Source organism: Galleria mellonella, unplaced genomic scaffold (genome assembly GCF_026898425.1).
Source record: "Galleria mellonella isolate WM207_F2 unplaced genomic scaffold, CSIRO_AGI_GalMel_v1 utg63, whole genome shotgun sequence".
NCBI classification, from domain to species: Eukaryota; Metazoa; Arthropoda; class Insecta; order Lepidoptera; family Pyralidae; genus Galleria; species Galleria mellonella.
In genome coordinates this window covers 10,680,373-10,700,322 of record NW_026442130.1, presented here as the reverse complement: position 1 = coordinate 10,700,322, position 19,950 = coordinate 10,680,373, and the positions used below count along the sequence as shown (strand labels likewise).

The 19,950-nt window shown below is 29.8% G+C and overlaps 1 protein-coding gene across 4 annotated transcripts in view; it reads right to left on the bottom strand.

Annotated features, from left to right (window-relative positions):
* Positions 1-19,950, bottom strand: part of LOC113521893 (receptor-type tyrosine-protein phosphatase kappa) — a 207,966-nt gene that overhangs the window by 54,908 nt on the left and 133,108 nt on the right. For 2 of the 4 annotated variants that reach the window (XM_026907551.3, XM_031909824.2), the window contains one exon: positions 10,703-10,726. The exons of 1 other annotated variant lie outside the window; for it this stretch is intronic. In XM_026907551.3, coding sequence (XP_026763352.1) covers positions 10,703-10,726 — 24 coding nt within the window. Of the gene's footprint in view, positions 1-7,043; positions 7,140-10,702; positions 10,727-19,950 lie in introns of those variants that run through there. One more of the 4 variants, XM_031909826.2, reaches the window with a different exon arrangement.

Genomic DNA, 19,950 nt, shown 5'->3' with positions numbered 1-19,950 from the left:
ATAGAATTTCTTTTTTTTATGCAACTTAGAATGACAAACATGCTGACGGTCTACCTGATGGAAAGTGGTAACCGTCGCCTATAGATATGAGCAGTACCATGGACATTATAGAGTATACTGTTTCGCCCATAATACCCCCCATGTGTTGCCATTCCTAAGGACTCATGTATTATTCCTTTGTACCCCGTAAATTCACTGCCATATCCTAACCTTTATAGCGAAACATACCCATGCAAACACAACTGCTTTACGGTAGAAACACGAATGGGACAGAGGTGCTCAAGCAAACGACTTTTGTGCAAAAGAAGAGTTTAATATTTATTGCAAAAAATCTTAGATTAAAAAACGCCAAAAATTTTAGCCTCGTAACATTTTTTGTAAGTATCAAAATTTTATTAACTAATTTTCATTTCGTTCTGTTGACAATAATCTTTTTTTAAAGCCAAAACTTTCAATCTATTGGTTGGTGTTTATATTATTATCTTTATGATTATGATAAATATACTTACATAAAACTGAATATTTATTTCATGAGTGATAATGTATATCGTGAATGTTATTTTGTCTATAAGTTTACGAGTATATTAAGATCGTTCATGTTATTGGAAATCAATAAAATTATTTTGTACTTACAACTACAACATTCGCAACAAGTTAGCTATTGTAGCCCCATCTTATAATTAGGTCAAGTAGTCTGTGTCATTTAATTATAGATAGTATAAACTATAGAGTGTGTATTGTACTTTGATCGAACTGTTAATATAATGAGAGTCAATTATCTGAAAGTAGAGTACTCACAGTCTCCAACTAATTTAGTTGACGATAGTCTATTCGAGTATAAGACCCCACTCAAGCATTCGCCCTTAACTTTGTAAATCCTGTAAAGTAAGTAATATAGACAAAGTTTCCGATAGTTTGGCAATTTAATTTATATTTTATGTAGAAACTCCTTCGCTGCCAAAGAATTTTATAGTTACGCATTTGCCTCGCTTTGCAACTAACCATTTTATTTAGTATTTACTTAAAGTAAACACTTCATAAAGAATTTCTCTTGTGAAACTTTTGTTATATAATAACAATAAAAATCTTTATATACTTCCATTATATTTTTAAAAGTCATGTAACTATAAACACTTTTTCTTTTCAATTATACTTGTAGATATTATTTTCAAAAACTTGCTAAAATTTTACTTTACACATAACTATATCTAAGGCAATCTCACAATTACTTGAGGCTTTATTAATACAATCTAAACCTGGATTCACTTAATTTTAGCATTTATGTGTAGCCCATTTAATTAGGATTTCCGGGGAGCAAGTCTAATTTTATTAATGATTTAAACACGTATTTTATTTTCTACATTATTTCTACATATATTTTGATATAGGAAATCAAAACTAATATCGTCACAAGTGTCACGTCTTTATTCGCGTAGAACCCGATATTTCTCTTGGGTGTATTCGAATAATCCTCTTGGGTATTTTCAAAAATTCGTATTACGGGTAGTATAAAGTTACAGACGACTTATCTTTTCAATTTCTTGTCATAAAATGTCTAAACGCATAATGTTTGTCATACCTCGAAAGACTAAAAGAATTGAATTGAATTTTCTTATCTTTATTTAAATAAACTTGTACTTGTACCTTTAAAATACTATTATTCTATAAATAATAATTATTTAATCATAACATAGGATGTCGTAAAATATAGTTATAGGAATCACATATTCGGCCTATAATGCAGGCATCTACCATTAATTTATACATAAATAAAAAAAAGTTTTAAAAAATAGCTGCGTTAACCCGAAAAAAAATTTGATGATATTTAATAATGAGAATTAGTATCTTTGTCGTTGCTATAAATATATTACTTTTGTAATGTAACTATGTAATATTCTAAGAATGTAACATTAACTTGTAACATTTTTTTTTCAAGCCGCTTGAAACTAGTGTTGTCCTGAATATGTCAGCACATCTTGAGGAAATGGCGGAAATGCGAGCTACATTACTACTGCGACGACAGGCTGTAGGAAGAGCGAAGTAGGGCATATTGAGAATAATTGTATTTTACGTGACAGGAAAGGTGCAAATGGTCCTTCAATATTATTCTGTTTTCCTTACAATACTTCAAATGTATTATGAAAATGACGCAATTAAATAAAAGATTTGACATGTAATAATGTTTTTCCCCGTGTGGTTCCGTCATAGAATAGGCCACCCCTTCCTTTTCCGTGGGTGTCGTAAAAGGCGACTAAGGGAGGACGAGGGATGGGCAGCAGCGCCTCTCTTAAAACATCTCCAAAGCCTAACTACGGTTGCCAATCTGCCTGCCAAGCATGGCAACTACTGGCAAAACCTCCCAAGGGGGAGGCTTATTATGTTCAGCAGCGGACAATTAAAGAATGATATGATGATGATGATGATGGTGATTGTTTTTCTAAATATTTGAAATTAAAGTTGTATTGAATGTCATGGTATCTCGAGAAAATGGCGGAAATAGCGAACTTTATTACGTCTGTGATGTCTGGATGTTGGAAAAGCGAAGTAGGGCACAGGGAGCTAACATTATGCAATATAATTGTACATTGTGTGACAGGAAAGATGCAAGATGGTATTCCCTTATGCTTATAAAAGTATCTTTGATATTATTTATTCTTTTTTTCAAATTGTTGCTGAACATTTTATAATTATTCATTTCAGAACAAAAATAAAAAGAAATAAAGTACCTATAGGTGTATAATTTACTTAATATTTTCTTTTATATGAATATAATTAATGAAAGAAAGAAATACTTTTATTTAAGTAAACTTAGTTATAAGCATTTTTAAATAGTATTTTTTTTCCGATATATCGGTATAACCAAGCACAAGGCCCGTCTGATATTGAACGGTAATCACAACCATAAAATCCACCAATACATAATTATAGAAAAATAAACAAAAATTATAGAAAAAACTATCATTAAATTAATTGGCGTCATTATAATTATATATTATTTTTATTCAAGTAAATTTAAATTTATGCATTTTTAAATAGTAATTTATTCATAATTCTACCGCCCGTTCGGAATGCAATTTCAGCCAAAAAGAACTCTATTAACAATACATACTGTATGAATTTATTAAGCATAACTTTTTAAAACTATAATGTTTTAATCACAATTATATATATTATAAAAGTTCTTATGTTTTCTGTTCTGTTTTTTTTTTTATCTAAAATGTCTATTTATATAGGAGTATAAATAGATGCGGAGGAGGATTGTCAATTACCTTATGACATAGTTAGAGAGATCCGAGTTCTAAAGAAGTCTATTTATTTTTCGACATCTTTTGTTTCATTATCTTTCATACTCATCTAACGTTTACACGACATGGTATACAAATGTTTCTATTTTACTATTACTCAATATGGTAATTGTAGTTGATAATATTAATCAATCAATCAATCAATATTAATTAAGCAATCCATAGTAAAAAGTGAACAATATGTTTTCTTAGTTATATTAAAGAAAAAATATGATTCATGCAGTAGCATAAATGAATAATACTTTAAATGATTCATTTATTTGTTCAATATGATGACCACGGCCACTTTCTACCATCGTACGGCTCGCCATCGATAGGGAGTTCATCCTCATAACCTACAGCCTAGATGGTCGCATATAACGCAATTTCAGAGATGTTTTCTCTCACGAACACGCAAGTTATGGAATGAGCTCCCTGCCGAGGTTTTCTCAAGAGACTACAGCATGGAGTTCTTCAAAAAGGGGGTAAACAGGTTTCTTCAGGGTCGGCAATGCGTGCGTAATACCCCTGGTATTGCAGGCATTCACAGGCTATGGTAACCGCTTACCATAAGGTGGGCCGTACGCTCGTTTGTTACCCCAGTGATATAAAAAAAAAGTTATTTATACATTATAACATGAGATTGTTAAAAAAAAAAAAACTTCACTTGTATTTACTTATAGGATATGAAATAATTGAAAATCTGTATAGGAAAACATAATTAAGGTTATAAAGATATCAATTATGTAAATAGATATTCAATGCAAGCATACCTATTCAATAAACCTATAGAGGTAAACTAAGAGGTAAACAATTGGAAATCAATGGAGATTCGATGTTATATCCCGTGGGGTGCCACTGGCGTCTGTTAAGTTCGACAGTTTGTACTTGGCATAATGCCAACTAACAGAGTTTACGAGTTTATTCTGATGAATTATACTCGGCTTTTATTTTTATGATTAATTGGGCGCCTTCATATTCAGTTGTCCCGACAAGAGATCATAAATAGTGAGAAGGGCGTTAGTTTGTCATTATGACTTAATATGGATCACATTAGTAGTATAATTTAAACAAAATTGAATAATCTTAAACGTTTCAAGCTAAGAAATAAATAAAATAAAAATTTGGAACATGATTATCATATTTTAATAATATTTCTGTACAATTATTTGTAATTAATAAAATTGCAAGGTTTTTTATACAACTTAGATGGAAAGTGGTAACCGTCGCCTATAAACATGAGCAGTACCATGGACATTACAGAGTATACTGTTTTGCCCATGATATTCCCCAGTCCTTGCCATTCCTGAGGATTCAGGTGTTATTCCTCTGTACACTGTAAATTCACGCCATATCCCACTCTTCAAACCGAAACACAGCCATGCAAACACAACTGCTATACGGTTGAAACACGAATGGGACAGAGGTACCCAAGCAAACGATTTTTGTACAAAGTCTCCCTCTAATAAATAAGTAGGTGTCTAAATATAAAATTAATGTATTAATTTATTAATTATTATATTTATTTATTTATTTAACTCTTTATTGCACCATAAATAAAAATATACAATGACAAGTGAATAATTCAAATGAAATACAGTAACATAAATACAGATTGAAATATACACATAAAGGTACAAAAGGCGGTCTTATCGCTAGGGCAATCTCTTACAGACAACCTTTAGTTAAAGGAGAACAGATAGAAAAGGGCAAGTGGCGCAAGAGTGGATTAATAATTTTCGTGCATGCTACTGCATACTCGTATTTCGTGCATATTACTAATGTATGTATAAAAGAGGTATAAATTTAAATGTTTCCTTATCTTATGATTGTATGTTTAACGTTTGAAAACGTCATTATTAAAATTACTAAAGAGTTAATACTAAAATTTATTATTAATTTTATTTTTATTTATTAATAATATTGTTATTATTCATTTATTTATTAAACACTTCATTGCACCAATTTTACATGAATTGGTGATGGACTAGTGAAGTTTTGGCCCAAAATTTTCACTTTATTACAATGTTACTTAGTTAAGATGCTAAAATTTGTTTTAAACGAACTAAAAATATAAAAATAACTAAAAGCTATCCATTAATTATGATAGCAAGCCTGTGCTGACACTGAGCAGTGTGTGACGTACATTGACCTGAATATTGCAAAAGGTCAACAGACAATTTTGCAGGTTTGTGACGATGTATTACTCAAGGCTTCGTAACCTCAGTTAGTAGCGGAATGAGTTTGAACTTGAAGATATTATAATGAAGTTGCATTTGGCAGTAGTATGAATTTTGAGTTTTCAGCAGTCGTTGCAAGCTTGCTGTTCTTACTGACCTGAACATTATTCGATATTTTTAATCCTATATTCTTATTGTCCTATTTTTTATTTTTATAAAATGAGCAATAATTATAAATTTTGAATTAAATAAAAATCTTTTGAACTTTTAACAGAGTGTTTTATTGTTAGTCTGAATATTTTTTATTTTACATATATATTATCTGGGCGCTCTTACACTGACTTGACAGGTGGACGTGCCGTTTTAATTAAAGGCTCTAATCTTTTTGAAGTTTTTCAATCCATGCTTCTTTGATGAAAGTATTCTGTATTTAGTAGGATACAATCTAAAAATGATAATTTCTTTGTCACCCTGTCTTTGGCGCAAGTATATAGGTACGTATCCAACAATTCTGTCAGTTATAAACCGATTTGGAAAATTTTTTTTTTATTTGAGAATACTTCGAGATAGATTTCATAGAAATTTTTACAAAATCGATTCAGTAGTTTGGTTATTAAATCAAAGGGGTTTTGCTAGTAGTTACCATGCTTGGCAAGCGGATTGGCAACCGCAGTTAGGCCTTTGATGTTTTAAAAGAGCTGCTACCCAATCCTCGACCATGAGTTCGATCTAACGTCTATAAATCGCCTGTAACGGCACCCACGGGAAAGAAAAGGATGGCCTATCCTGTGCCGAGACCTATACGACTAATACATTGGATTACTATATTAAATAACTATTATACATTAATACATTGGTTTTTAACGGACATTATTATGGCTGTTGGATATAGTTCATTCATATGGCAACCCTACGTTGACAGCGCTGTGTCAACGTTAAATGAAGATCATTGATTATCCAGTTTGTTTTATGTGCTTAAAAATGAAAACCAAACATTACATCATATATTTTTTTATTGTCCGCAATTTAAGTTGAACAGAATTTCTTCTCATTACAAAATTTCAAGAAATATATCAGACTATCCCGCCATCTTTTCAAGATATCCTGTTTTTAAATATCTTACTGCAACTATCGGAGCATTATAAAAGATGACATCTCCATACATTATTTATTCTAAAATTTAAGACTTATGACTTGTAGTCATAGCAAAGAATTCTGAAGAAGATATGGCATCTCTGTTTTATTAAAACATGGAAATACATTCTACTGAAGATCAGGCTGTACGGCTTAGTTCCTTTGCCTTTCCCATTGTGGATAAACTAATACTATTACTCTATGAGTTGATGTTTCCCGTTCTGTTAAGTTTTTTCTTTTTAGAATATGCAATTGCTTTCGCGCCATTGTTTGCAATTTATATTAAATAATTGTGTTAATCTTAATATATATTAATGTGTAGTGTATTAATACTCGTTAGTTTTATACTAGGTGCTTGTATTATTTGTTTGTTTCCTAAGATTGATGTCAAGTTATTATGTAGTATGTTATACTAATAATATAAAGCTCTATGGTGTGTATTTACCAACTCTCTGTATGTGTCTGAGACAGGAGCGCTTACTCAGTGAGTGCTCGGGGGCTCTAGCATCCACGAGAGGTAAATAGTGGGTGCGGAGCATCTAAGACGCTAGACATAATAATATAACTAAAATAATTCTTATCTCATTTTCTGTTGTTTAGGTCACGTTTGCTTGCACAGTAAGCAGTGTCCGTCTTTAAAGTGAAATAATAATTATGAAGTTAGTTACTAAAAAAGCACCAACAAGGTTTATTCACAATGTTAATTTTTTTTGTCACTATACGGGTTTTATAAACTAAATATAAACCGTATTAAATTAAAATGTACTTGTAGACACATAATTCCATGTTTTAAACTAAAACATTTTAGATATAATGTGTCTACAAAATGTGTCATTGTTTGTTGGTGCATTTTATACACTTTAAAATAATAATAGTAAGCCAACCGACTGCAAAAGAAGGAGGTTCTAAATTCGACTGTATATTTTGTTATATTTATTATCTCATAACTCCGTCAGTTATAAACCGATTTGGCAAATTCTTTTTTTTATCTGAAAGAATATACTTACCATTGAAAATTTTTATCAAAATCAATTTAGTCGTTTAATTTGTAGATCAAAATAACTAGCTTTACCACAACTTAAGTATTTTTTTTTGTGGAATACAATTTTATATTATAATAGTAGTAATCACGTCCTATAGAAGTCTACCAACGTCCGATACATCGTTATAACATTTCCGTCAAACAATCTTGTTAGGACATTTGTCCTAATATCTGACGTCTCACTGAAAGCTTGTAACCTCGGGACACGAAACAACTCGCTAACTCGACACAAAAGTTCAGTTCGTTTTATGATACCATTGACCTATTTATTTATGAGACCACCTCTTTTATTGCGGTTCATCGGAAGAGAAATACTTTATCTATATGGAAAATGTATTATTGCCTTAGTAACCTCGATATATAAATTATTCTGGAATACCGCATCGTTCTTTTATTGCCATTTAAGTTTGCTATCAATAACATCAATGGGTCAAATTGATTTAGGTATTCTTATTGTAAAATAATAAATGATCGTTTTATTGTAGGCAATTCAAAAATTGTGGCAATTTTAATATATTAATGTTACTTATAAATTTATTACACATATGTTTTTGATATTTAATATGGACATATAAAATGGATTCTAAGAAGAGGGATTCACTAAAGATGTGAATCGGGTGCAATGTAGGGGTTAACTTTTTTTTTACGTATTACAATTTTACATCAAATCCATTCTACGTTGTGAAACTAATAAGAGTCACTGGACAATAAATTATAAATACTGTCGCAACAACTACTGGATAAAGTTTGATGTTAACCTTATATTATAATATATATAGGATAGACAGAAAAAAACACTCCATTTTCGTTCATTGAAAATAGGACACTTTTTACTGTGGCAAAATTGTTTTCTTGCCATATCAAGCTATAAAAATATGCTACGCGGACGCTGTTGGGAACACAGTTATTTTGAGCCTAATATGAGGTTAAAAGAAATTAATTACTGCAGCTTGTATTTTAATACTCAAGTATCTAAAATTATATACTTACAGAGTTTTTAATAGATTATTAATAGTAACTAATCTACACACGTAGGCGTCTGTTACTTTGCTTTGTCTAGTCTAGTGTAAAATGATGTTATATTGCAGCTTCACTACAAGCTTATTTGTTAGATCTAACTAAATAAAAATACACAATAAGCAGTAAGCTTTAGATTGTTTGCTATATCATAAGTTTAATTAGCTACTATAGACCGGTAGGCACGATGCCTTACAAATATCAATACAGAAACAATTTCTACAATTCTTAACGCTTCAGTCTTAGTTTTATAGTACAATAAGTCTTATTGTTATAAGTATAGGATACAGTATCGATTATCCGGGACAACGAAAGCTCGTTTGGCATTGCGCGATGTCTCATTTTCTCGGCTCGGTCGGTGGCCAGATTGTCTTCTAGTATATAAATAAAGGTCGTTTGCTTCACTAAGACTGAAGTGTTAATGATAAAAAAATTAGAATGTATTACATTTTGTATAGACTTTCAGGTCCGGCGTTGGTTAAGCTATATTTTTAGACATGTGTCATTACTATTATCAGTGCTCGGTACCTGTAAGCTATAATAAGTCTCCGTTTTATTCTAATGTGAATCATATGATTCAGACAGTATTTTCTTAAGTATGATATCCTTTCGTAAGGATAATATACTATTTTATAGGTTAGTATTACGCAACTATATTATATTTTTCTATTCGTAAGCTTATTTTGCATGAAAACCCTTTTATTATTTGCAGCACTAGCGCATATCGTGTGTTGCCTTCGTTTTTACTTAGATTACTAGATTTTTTTTAAATTAAATGTATTAATTCTATTACATAAAATTAGTTTTACTATTAATACTTCTAGTATTTTCTAGTACGTAAAAAAATACTAGTGGTTTTGTATATAAATAATTTCAATATTTCTTTTTAGGTTCATTTTCAAAGTTTTATTAACACGTTTTCTTTTAATTGTATTGTTTGGGTTTTAATTTAATATTGAGCAGTTTAATAATGGCCCTATTAAGATAATAAGATTGTTATTAAAAAGATTTTGACACCGAAAGGAAATTGCGAATATGTTGATGAGTTATCGCATATTTTCATTAGGCGGTCGCTTCGACTATCAGAACATGATTGTACTATATTGTAAGTTCTAATTAATGCACGCCGACTCTATCATATTTCTTAATAAAGTCGTCAGCGATATTATTATTCACAAACGAATAATTATGATAAAATGTTAAATCTGTTTAGTGATGCCACGACTAATCTATTTGGTTAACAAACGTTGAATATTCAATCCTACTCAAGCTGAATGTTCCTACTAATTCTATACGAAGGCAACGGTGAAGCATTAGTTCTAAATCTAGCGATTCAATAAAGCGCTGGCATATTCTGGATTCTGAGCTTTTGTCTGCGACTTATCGTTTCACTGAGTATCCAGTCATACAATCTGACTCACATCTGCCTTCTTTTGTTTTTCATTTTTATCAAGATTTCGGCCTGCAAATATATTGCTAGGTTAGATAATTATGTTTTATTTTTTAATATCCTTTTGATTTTATGATTTTGAATTACGCGTGAATTTAACATGTACAATGAAAAAGTAAAAAAAAAAAAGAATGTGTTGATTTAAATCGGTCAAATTTACGGAATGCGACTATACTGTTGATTGAATATATATATATATATATATATATATATATATATATATATATATATATATATATATTTTAATTATAATTATCTCGAGATCTGAAATAATTTTTTTTTTCTTTCTCTGCCTTATACAGAGCGAGTCACTCTACATTTTATAAGTCGATCTGAGCAACTAAACTAAAATGTAGAGACTATTTTCTTTTACGTTTCGAGATGGTTGCTATACAAAAAGTTGTTCCTAAAATTAATAGTACAGCAACTGAATTAATATAAATTTGACGATTATGTAAATCAACACATTATTAAAAAGAAAATAATAATGCAATGTTATTTAGCGCTTTAAAATATTATCAAATTGTTCAGAAATCCAGAATAAACTCAGTGGTCCTACTAAACACAAATATTTCTCACAAAATCACCAACTTACTCTCAGGTTTAAACGTCACTCGGTCTGAAATAATAAAATATGACATTAATCCCGCGTCTCCAGTATTCTCTCTCCATAAAAGTTATCTTCAGTACCTACAGCTGCCATTTGCAGGGAAATAACTTTACATCAGGTAATAAAATCAGCTTTATGCTGCATTAAAACTGAATAATGCACTAAAACAATATCTATATTAAATATTTTTCTAATAAACATCATGACAACAGTTAAGAAACAGTGCAAAAATTCTTTTTCCTGATTTATAGATCGTTTTATATTAAAAATGGAATTCTAATTTTAAATAAGTTATAAATATCACTAATAATTGTACTTCATTAGATATTTTATTTGTGTGACTACAATTTTTTTTTTCTTTTTAAATTAGGTAATAACAGCAAAGTTATATACTATAAAAATCTTAACCGTAGTTTCTACATCAAGAATACCATAGACTAACAATGGACATTACATATGGGGAATTTTATCCCCAATATTATTGGGTATTCTGTAATCGTCTATAGTATCACTTATGTGTTGCCACTCCTGTAATTTTATGTTTCTCGTATCAGTAATTACATTGAACATATTTTAGAATCAAAATTGAGTCTATATAAGACCATTATGCTGTTTCAAGTGCTATAATAGCGCTGTAGAAGAGGACAATAAATATAATGGCTGAATCTGTGCACCCATTAACTTGTAACCGGGATACTACCTACTGCAGTTTATATCCATTTAACGACATGCTATATAAAGATAATAAAATGACTGCAATGAGGAACACCATCAAAAACCTATAACTACTGTTGTCTATGCTATTTACCTTTACAAACTGTATCTATCTATCTACTTATGTTACGAGAAACAATGTAAATTTAAAAAGAATAAGTTAAATATTTTCACGTACTTTTTCTCAAGTATAATATTTACATCAAATAAATTTGAATTAAGAATATGCATAAACATGTTCTAGAAGGTTCTAGTATAAAATAAATATTTATTATTAAATAGTAAAAATATGTATTAAGTGTATTTATATTTTAATCGAATATTACTTTTAGTGTTAATTTTTCGTCGCTCTTCACATTCTACATTCGTTTCTCGTATATTTAATAAAGTAATACTATATTTATATTTATATAATAATTAATATTAATCATTATAATTAGAAATAAAAAGGAAAAGTAAAAAGTAGGGAGAATTATATCCTTAAAGATATTGTACTTACGTATTACTTCGGCAGATGTTAATTATCCAAATGATTCTAGAGTGGCTAAAGTTACAGCATAGCTTATGTGTATATAAGCTAGGTAAGCTGCAAGTTTGACTATAAACATCGTAGTTGCTAATGCCGTATCTCGTACTCGTATTTACCTACTTTGAAAGCTCAATACAATTTCTTGCGTATCAAATATCTACCTACTCGAAAAGAGCACATGATTTCTTTTGAATATCGTATTTTATTGAGGAAGACTTATTGATTTCAAGTATGCTTTGTTTGGATTTTTCTTTATGTGTATACTGTTTCAAGCTTTTGTTAAATAATTATATAATTGCAAACAAGAAATAGAAGAGAATATTTTGAAATTGAGTGTTGTAAAATATTTTCTTAGTAAAACAATATTTTTTTAATTAATTTACTGATAATATGCTTAAGTAGTCTTAAAAGTGTAGCGTTGTTTACAGTATTTTTATTTGCATTGTTTCTTATGAGTAGACTACAGATAAAACATTATCCTAGATGAAAAAAAAAGAAACAAAAAATAAATTATATACAAGGATAATGATAGAAGATTACATATTACATACTACACGTATAGGAATATGTTAAAAATTAAATTTGAAAATAGATATTTCTTAATTCTTGTTCTACCTATCTATATTATATGTATTGAACAATAAAACTGTAAGATGTAAATCTACACAAATAACACTATCTAGTGCATTTGATCTGGATCGCACTGGATTTTCTTTGCCGATAGAAAAGGATTGATAAGATCCAAATAGAATACTTCTACTTATCTAGTCACTCTATCAGAACGTATGGCTCGAGCTACTTAGATATTACATTAATATATAAAAGTCCTGTGTCGTGGTGTTCTTCACGCTAATCTCTAAAACCGCTCAATCGATTTTAATGAAGTTTTGCAAATGTGTATCGTTTGCTTCTACTTGAGAAATAGGCTAGTTTTTATTCCGATAAGAAAAAATGGACCCCGTAGGTTTTACAAATATAAAAAATATTTACAAGCAATACACATATTTTAATTTAGGATCGGGACTTAATGCGATGCTATATATAAAATATTTATGAATAACGTGAAATTAAATTAATTAACAGAATTAATACATTTATAATACTTTAATTAAATATATATTACATGCATATTTATCTATATATCTTTTGGTTTGGGTACTGGGCATACAATAACTTGTAATAGAGATAGGGATTTCCAAATTTAAATAATGTTTGAAATAATCATGTGCTCATTTCAATTAGGAATATTAATACTTTTTGGGTAATTTAATATTTAGGTAACTTTTTATATAAGTTTTTATTACAATGTTGGCAACTGTAAATATGTCTAAAAATAATAATTACAGTAGTTATATATATTTTTCTTAGATTGATTTGTTTCTAAAACTTATCAATCTTACTTACCTATTTGTAGAGCAGGTCCAAGAAATACATGAAACAAAAAACAAATCGATTAGAAAATATTTATAGATTTACTAAAATTAATAACTATCGTATTACATTATCTAAAAATACAAAAACATATGGAACGTATAAGTATATATACTTAAAACTATTTTTTTTATTTATTCAAAGAAGATTATTTTTTGAGCAGAGAGTATATATAATATGGATGTTCATGCATTTAATATAATGAATTAATACTAACAACTATTTAATAAATTCTCTAAAATGAATAGGTATTTACCTTGTTTATTGTAAAAATAATCATTAAAATTCCCTAAGATATCGCGTAACATAAAAATACCTTGAATTAAGACCCTTCTCTTTTTTGAGTTACTTAAAAAATAAGCTTGAAATTTATAAAGTCTGTTAAACGACACCTCTTGTGCCAGCGTTTCAAAGATATTTTGTTTAAAAATTCAAGCTAAGTGCAAGTGCTGTGAAATCTTGGGTCGAAAAATATTTATTGCGTCGTCATAAATTTAATATGGTGGAAATTTAGGGAGTGTACCTTTTTTTAAAATTTAATTTAAAACTAGTCTTTTGCTCGCTACTTTGTACGCGTAGAATATCAGAAGAAGTAAAACCAATGAAATACACAACTTTTAGACGGCGTGTCAAGATAAATAATATACTATTATTTAAGTTAGACATTCAAAAGTATAACTACGAAAACCACATTCAATTTGGTGCAGTAATTTTTGTACGATGTTGGATCAAACATATACAGATTAACAAAATTCCTAAAAATTATTATTTTAAACTATTACTTTAAGTTACCTCATATTAATTTTTCTTAAATAATTCACATGTAACAAATATTTTATAGTTACAGTTTTATTATATTATTTATTTATTTATACTTTATTGTACACGCTAATAATACATAAAAATAATACAGTAGTAAGCAAATGTAGAAAGGCGAGCTTAACTACATATAAAAGATTTCCCTTCCAGGAATAGAAGGAACATCAATGTCAGCGAGTAGAGCGTTGTATACTATTGCGACAATTTTCAAACAAAAAGAACTAAACAAACTTAATTTTTTTTTTGAAACTTAGAATAGCAAACAAGCTGACGGCCCACCTGATAGAACGTGGTAACCGTCGCCTGTAGACACGAGTAGTACCATGGACATAACAGAGTACACTGTTTCGCCCATGATACCCATCATACTTTGTTATGTCCATGGTTGCCTGCGTTGCCATTCCTGAGGACTCAGGTGTCATTCCTCTATACCCCGTAAATTCACTATCGTATCCCACCCTTCAAACCGAAACACAACCATGCAAACACAACTATTTCACGGTAGAAACACGAATGGGACAGAGGTGCTCAAACAAACGACTTTTGTACAAAGTCTCCCTGTGGTAAGTTTACTTATATGATATAATTAGTATTATATATAAAACCAATTATATCTTATTAGTAAAATAAAATATACTTTTGCTCACTTTATATCCAAATTAAGTATCGAATTAAAAACATAAGTTGAGAAAATTTTAGCCTATCGTTACCGTAAAAAAAAAAAAAAAAAACTATATACACAGGTACCAGTAATTACATAAGTAAATCGATAATTCATTTAAAATTATTAAGGCACCTAAATTATATTCAGTCACCTTTCTATAATTTTCATTAAATTTGAATCCTTGAAATTTGATCTCCTTATTTTATCCCGCGCATGGCGCGTCGCGGTGGCGCCAATAACCCCCCTTTGCTCCTCCCTATAGAACCGGTACAAGTGATAAGCTTATAGCGACTTACTAAAACACTAAGAGATCGTATCTATACTTGTTTTTATTCTCTATTTAGTGAATTACTAACATTTTAAGGTGCTATTATGGGCATATTTTTTTTCAAATTAGAAGACGATATTTAGCCTATCTTCAAACGACTTCAAAAAGAGGGAATTAATCAATTCGATCGTATTTTTTAATGTTTGTTACCTTATAACTCCGGTAGTTCTAAACCGATTTGGAAAATTGTTTTATTTTATCTGAAAGGGTACATTTACAGTGGAATTTTATAAAATCAGTTTAGTAATTCAGTTTTTAGATCAAAATATCTGGTTTCAAAATAACAAAATGACTGATTTTACAATTGAAGTTGGTTTTTACGGGACACAATATTTAATTATTTTCTATTTTTTTAATGATAAAATGGAAAAGGAACGCCGACTGCGCTATCTATTTTTTTTTATACAACTTAGAATGGCACACAAGCTGACGGCTCACCTGATGGAAACTGGTAACGGTCACCTATAGACATGAGCAGTACTATGGACATAACAGAGTATACTGTTTCGCCCATGATACCCCCCATGCGTTGCCATTCCTGAGGACTCAGGTGTTATTCCTCTGTACCTGTAAATTCACGCCATATCTTACCCTTCAAACCGAAACACAGCCATGCAAACACAACTGCTTCACGGTTGAAACACGAATGGGAATATGCTAGCGGGTTATCAGTAAGTAAAGACAGTTCAATTAGCCCATTGTGATGAATTATCTAGCAATTGTTGACGTTAATTTCTAGGAAGATAGTATGAGGTCGACCTGACTACCAGTAGATATATTATTAACAATGAAGCCTAACCTTCTCATTGCTGACAATCCCTTTCCGCTTATTACTCTATTATTACTAATACATTTCATAAAATACCATGTCAATCGAGCGACTTAATAAAGCGCTTTATTCCAACTTTTATTTCGTCTCTTACAGTATTTCGAAGATGAAAGGTAATATTGACGTATTGTTTTTGTATAGTTTGTTATCACACGAAGACAAACAGTCAATACTGCAACTTTTGCAAAACTTTTCTAAGTTAATGTTTATTCAGATGAGTTTCATATCTGACTAATGGGCATGCGACGTAATACGCAAGAAGAGCATAATTTTTATTATATTTCTTTATTTTCATAAGAATTAGTGTACGAGAATTTAATTAGTAACGTCAATTTTAAGCTCGTGATCAACATAATACAACAATCTAGTTGATTGCTTAACAATAAGACTGTTTTTTGTACCACACTATATTTATTGAAGATTTTTCAACAAGTCCTGTAATATTGGTGTACGAAAGTGTTAAATAATAATAATTACTAAAAACGGTTCATAAAAAAATATAGAAAAAGGTGTGATATTTGTACCTACTATCATATAGTATTTTAATAATAATAATATGTTACAGGTTTTTATTGTTGCTCATATCTTATTATTCATAAAAAATAACGATAAAATTCAAACAAATAGGTACGGAACCCTATGTTATTTTATCATGGATCATTTTCTTTCTAAAAAATTCGTTTCACGCAACATGCGTTGTGAATGCATAAAATATATTCCTCAAGATAAATCGCTGCCACTTATCACTCGGATATCAAGAGCATTCTCTTAGAAGGGAGCTTGTACAACCCCTCTATCAAATAAACACCCAGTTTCTATGTAAATTGCGACTTCACGTTCATACAGGATGTTCTGACAAATGTGGGCGACAAGTGCGGCATGGAGCTGTTTAGAGGCTATTATAGTACTGTTTGTTAACTTATAACTAATGTTTTATGAGGTAACAATGTAATGTTACTATTTAGCGACCTCTAGTTGCTTTGTCCTTTTAGTTTCTTTTATATTTAGTTATGAATTGAATACAATTAAGACATTTGTATATGTATGAATTGCATTGTATACAATAAATTTATTAGGTATTTCTTTTTTATGCAACTTAGAATGGCAAACGAGCTGACGGCCCACCTGATGGAAAGTGGTAACCGTCGCCTATAGACATGAGCAGTACCATGGATGTAACAGAGTATATTGTTTCGCCCATGATACCCCCCATGCGTTGCCATTCCTGTGAATTCGGGTGTTATTTCTCTGTATCCTCTAAATTCACTGCCGTATCCCACCTTTCAAACTAAAACACAGCCATGCAAATACAACTAATTCACGGTAGAAACACGAATTGAACAGAAGTACCCAAGCAAAATTTTTATCAATTGTATTTTGAAAATAAATTTATTTATCAAGATAAAAGTATCATATATTTTCCTTTATACTATCTACTGCTGCATTACCTGATAAATGATAAGGGCGTCCGCATACGGTTTAAATTGTAGGTGTAGATAATCGTGCAGAATGTCATTATACATTCAGCGAGCGATCCGCGGATCTCGTAATACGTGCTCAGTACCTCATTGTACTTGTACCAAGCTTTAACTCAGGTGAAGTTAGACCGAGTACACGAATACTCGTTCTCTCCTATTTTTTATTTTTGTTTAATGTAAACGTGTTAAGAGAATTTTACGAGCATTCTAAAAGCATGCTTTCATTGTTCGACTGTATTGGCAAACAATTTTGTACCTTGTTTTTGCAATAAAATTTAAATTAAACTTTTTTTTTAGTATAAGTTCATTTTAGATGGACATGTTATACCTAGATAATGATGACACAATATGAAAATGGAATTTAAATTTACGAATTATGATTTTTTATGCAACATAGAACGATAAACAGACATGTACAACACAAAATACGCGTTGAGTCCCATTGCACTGCGCTTTTCATTCCTTTTAAACAAAATTGAATCTGCCATATTTATATATTTAAGATTTGTATTTCTTTATTATCTATTATATATTATGACGACAATCTCATCGCTAAAGCAATCTCTTCCAGACAACCTTTGGGTAGAGAAGAAAAGAAGAAAACGGTAGCTATTGACGCAAGAAGCGTATCTAATGAAAAAAAAACGCTCGTTTTCAATTATAATCAACAGTATTATAAACACTATAAATCAAAAAGAAATTGGGTATATTTTTTTATTGTACTCGTATACTAAAATGTTGAATTACCTATAGTATAATATATTAGCCATCCGTTATCTATTTAAAGTTTCATAATATTACAGAATTTTCAGAATTTTATTTTGTGTCATTATAAATACTTACTTGACTTTTATATTCAATACTAGCTGTTGAATAAAAAAAATATAATAATAAAACACTTACTTAGTACTGTTTTCCAATCGTATTTATATTAACCACACCGGTTTACCTTTATGGAATATTCAAAGGTATGAAATTTAATAGCTGAAGATTGAAGCAACGCAAGTTGTGAGTAATCTAGTCAGTGCATGAAGGTAAATTGTTTTGATTCAACTAAGTAAAGTTTCCGTCTTGTTTCCTCTCAATATCTTATATGAAATTATATCTATAAACTTTATTAGTTTGGTGGGAGTATGTGTTTGTACTATGAATTAGATATGAACACAGTTCTAGTCGAATACTATCAAAGGCTGAAATGTATTGGTAGTATTATATATACGATATTATTTATGTGGTATTGAGACAACAAAATGTACAGTTTATTTACAATTAAGTTGTGTTATTAATACGTAATATAATGAAATAATGATGTTCACGATCTATCTGTAACCATACATATATACCTATGTTATTAATTTATATTGGAAAGTTGCACAATTTTGTTAAATTAAATGATACAACTAACAGGTAATCTAAATATTTCAAACGATTTTAGATATATTTTATCAATTAATCATTATTAATTTTTAATGTATTGAAAGTCTGAATTGCTGGTTTATATCTAATTTAAATGCACGAATAATACGCTACATAATAAAATAATATTAAATATCAAGCGATTCTAGTGTATCACTAACCAATCTGGGGCAAATATACATGTAGGTCAATGGGGAAAATAAGAAATTTGTCGCTAGGCGCCAGTCGCCAGTCTCAATGTTTACACTTTATATCCCGTCAACCTATCGTGTGCCTTTTCAAACATAATAAACTGTTATGGCGACATTGACTTATGATTGAGTTCTTATTACAAGTGCATATAGTTCTATTTTGCTAGCGATCGCTCTGTTTGTCTGTTTGTCATATTTGTCTACATAAAATTTATGTAGAAAAAAGTTTAGAGAATTAATAAAAACAAAAAAAAAAAACATTATAAATATTGTATTTGTTAGGGTTTAAAAATTTGCTTTCACGAACTACTTTATTATCTACTATCACGAAATAATTTTTTAAGGATTTGCCATAATAAAGGTTATATATATATTAATTTTTTTTGGAAAAAAAATTATCTAAGTTCTTTAATATGAAAAAAATATCGAAACATGTAAAAGGGGTTTAGTAAATATTTTTGTAACATGTGTATATATATATATAATTGGGATAAGAATGGGAAGATGGTGATGATGGTGGAAAGAGAATTCTAATAAGTATTTACTAGTGAGCGATGATAGACGAGGATTAAGGTAGGTCAGTTAGCCTATCGTGATGAATTCAATTGAAATTAACCACGATAAATTCCAGAGAGGACCGTGTTAAAGTCGATTTGATAGAATGTATTAGGTGTTTAATTTATATTCACCTAATTATGAAAAAAATAATTGGGTGCCTTTAAATTTCATTACGAATAATACACCTCTACTCTCATTAATTCAAGTTGTTTAGTAGTGATACGTATAAGTATTAGTTTTCATATAAATTAAGGTATTTGCATCGTCTGTCTGTGG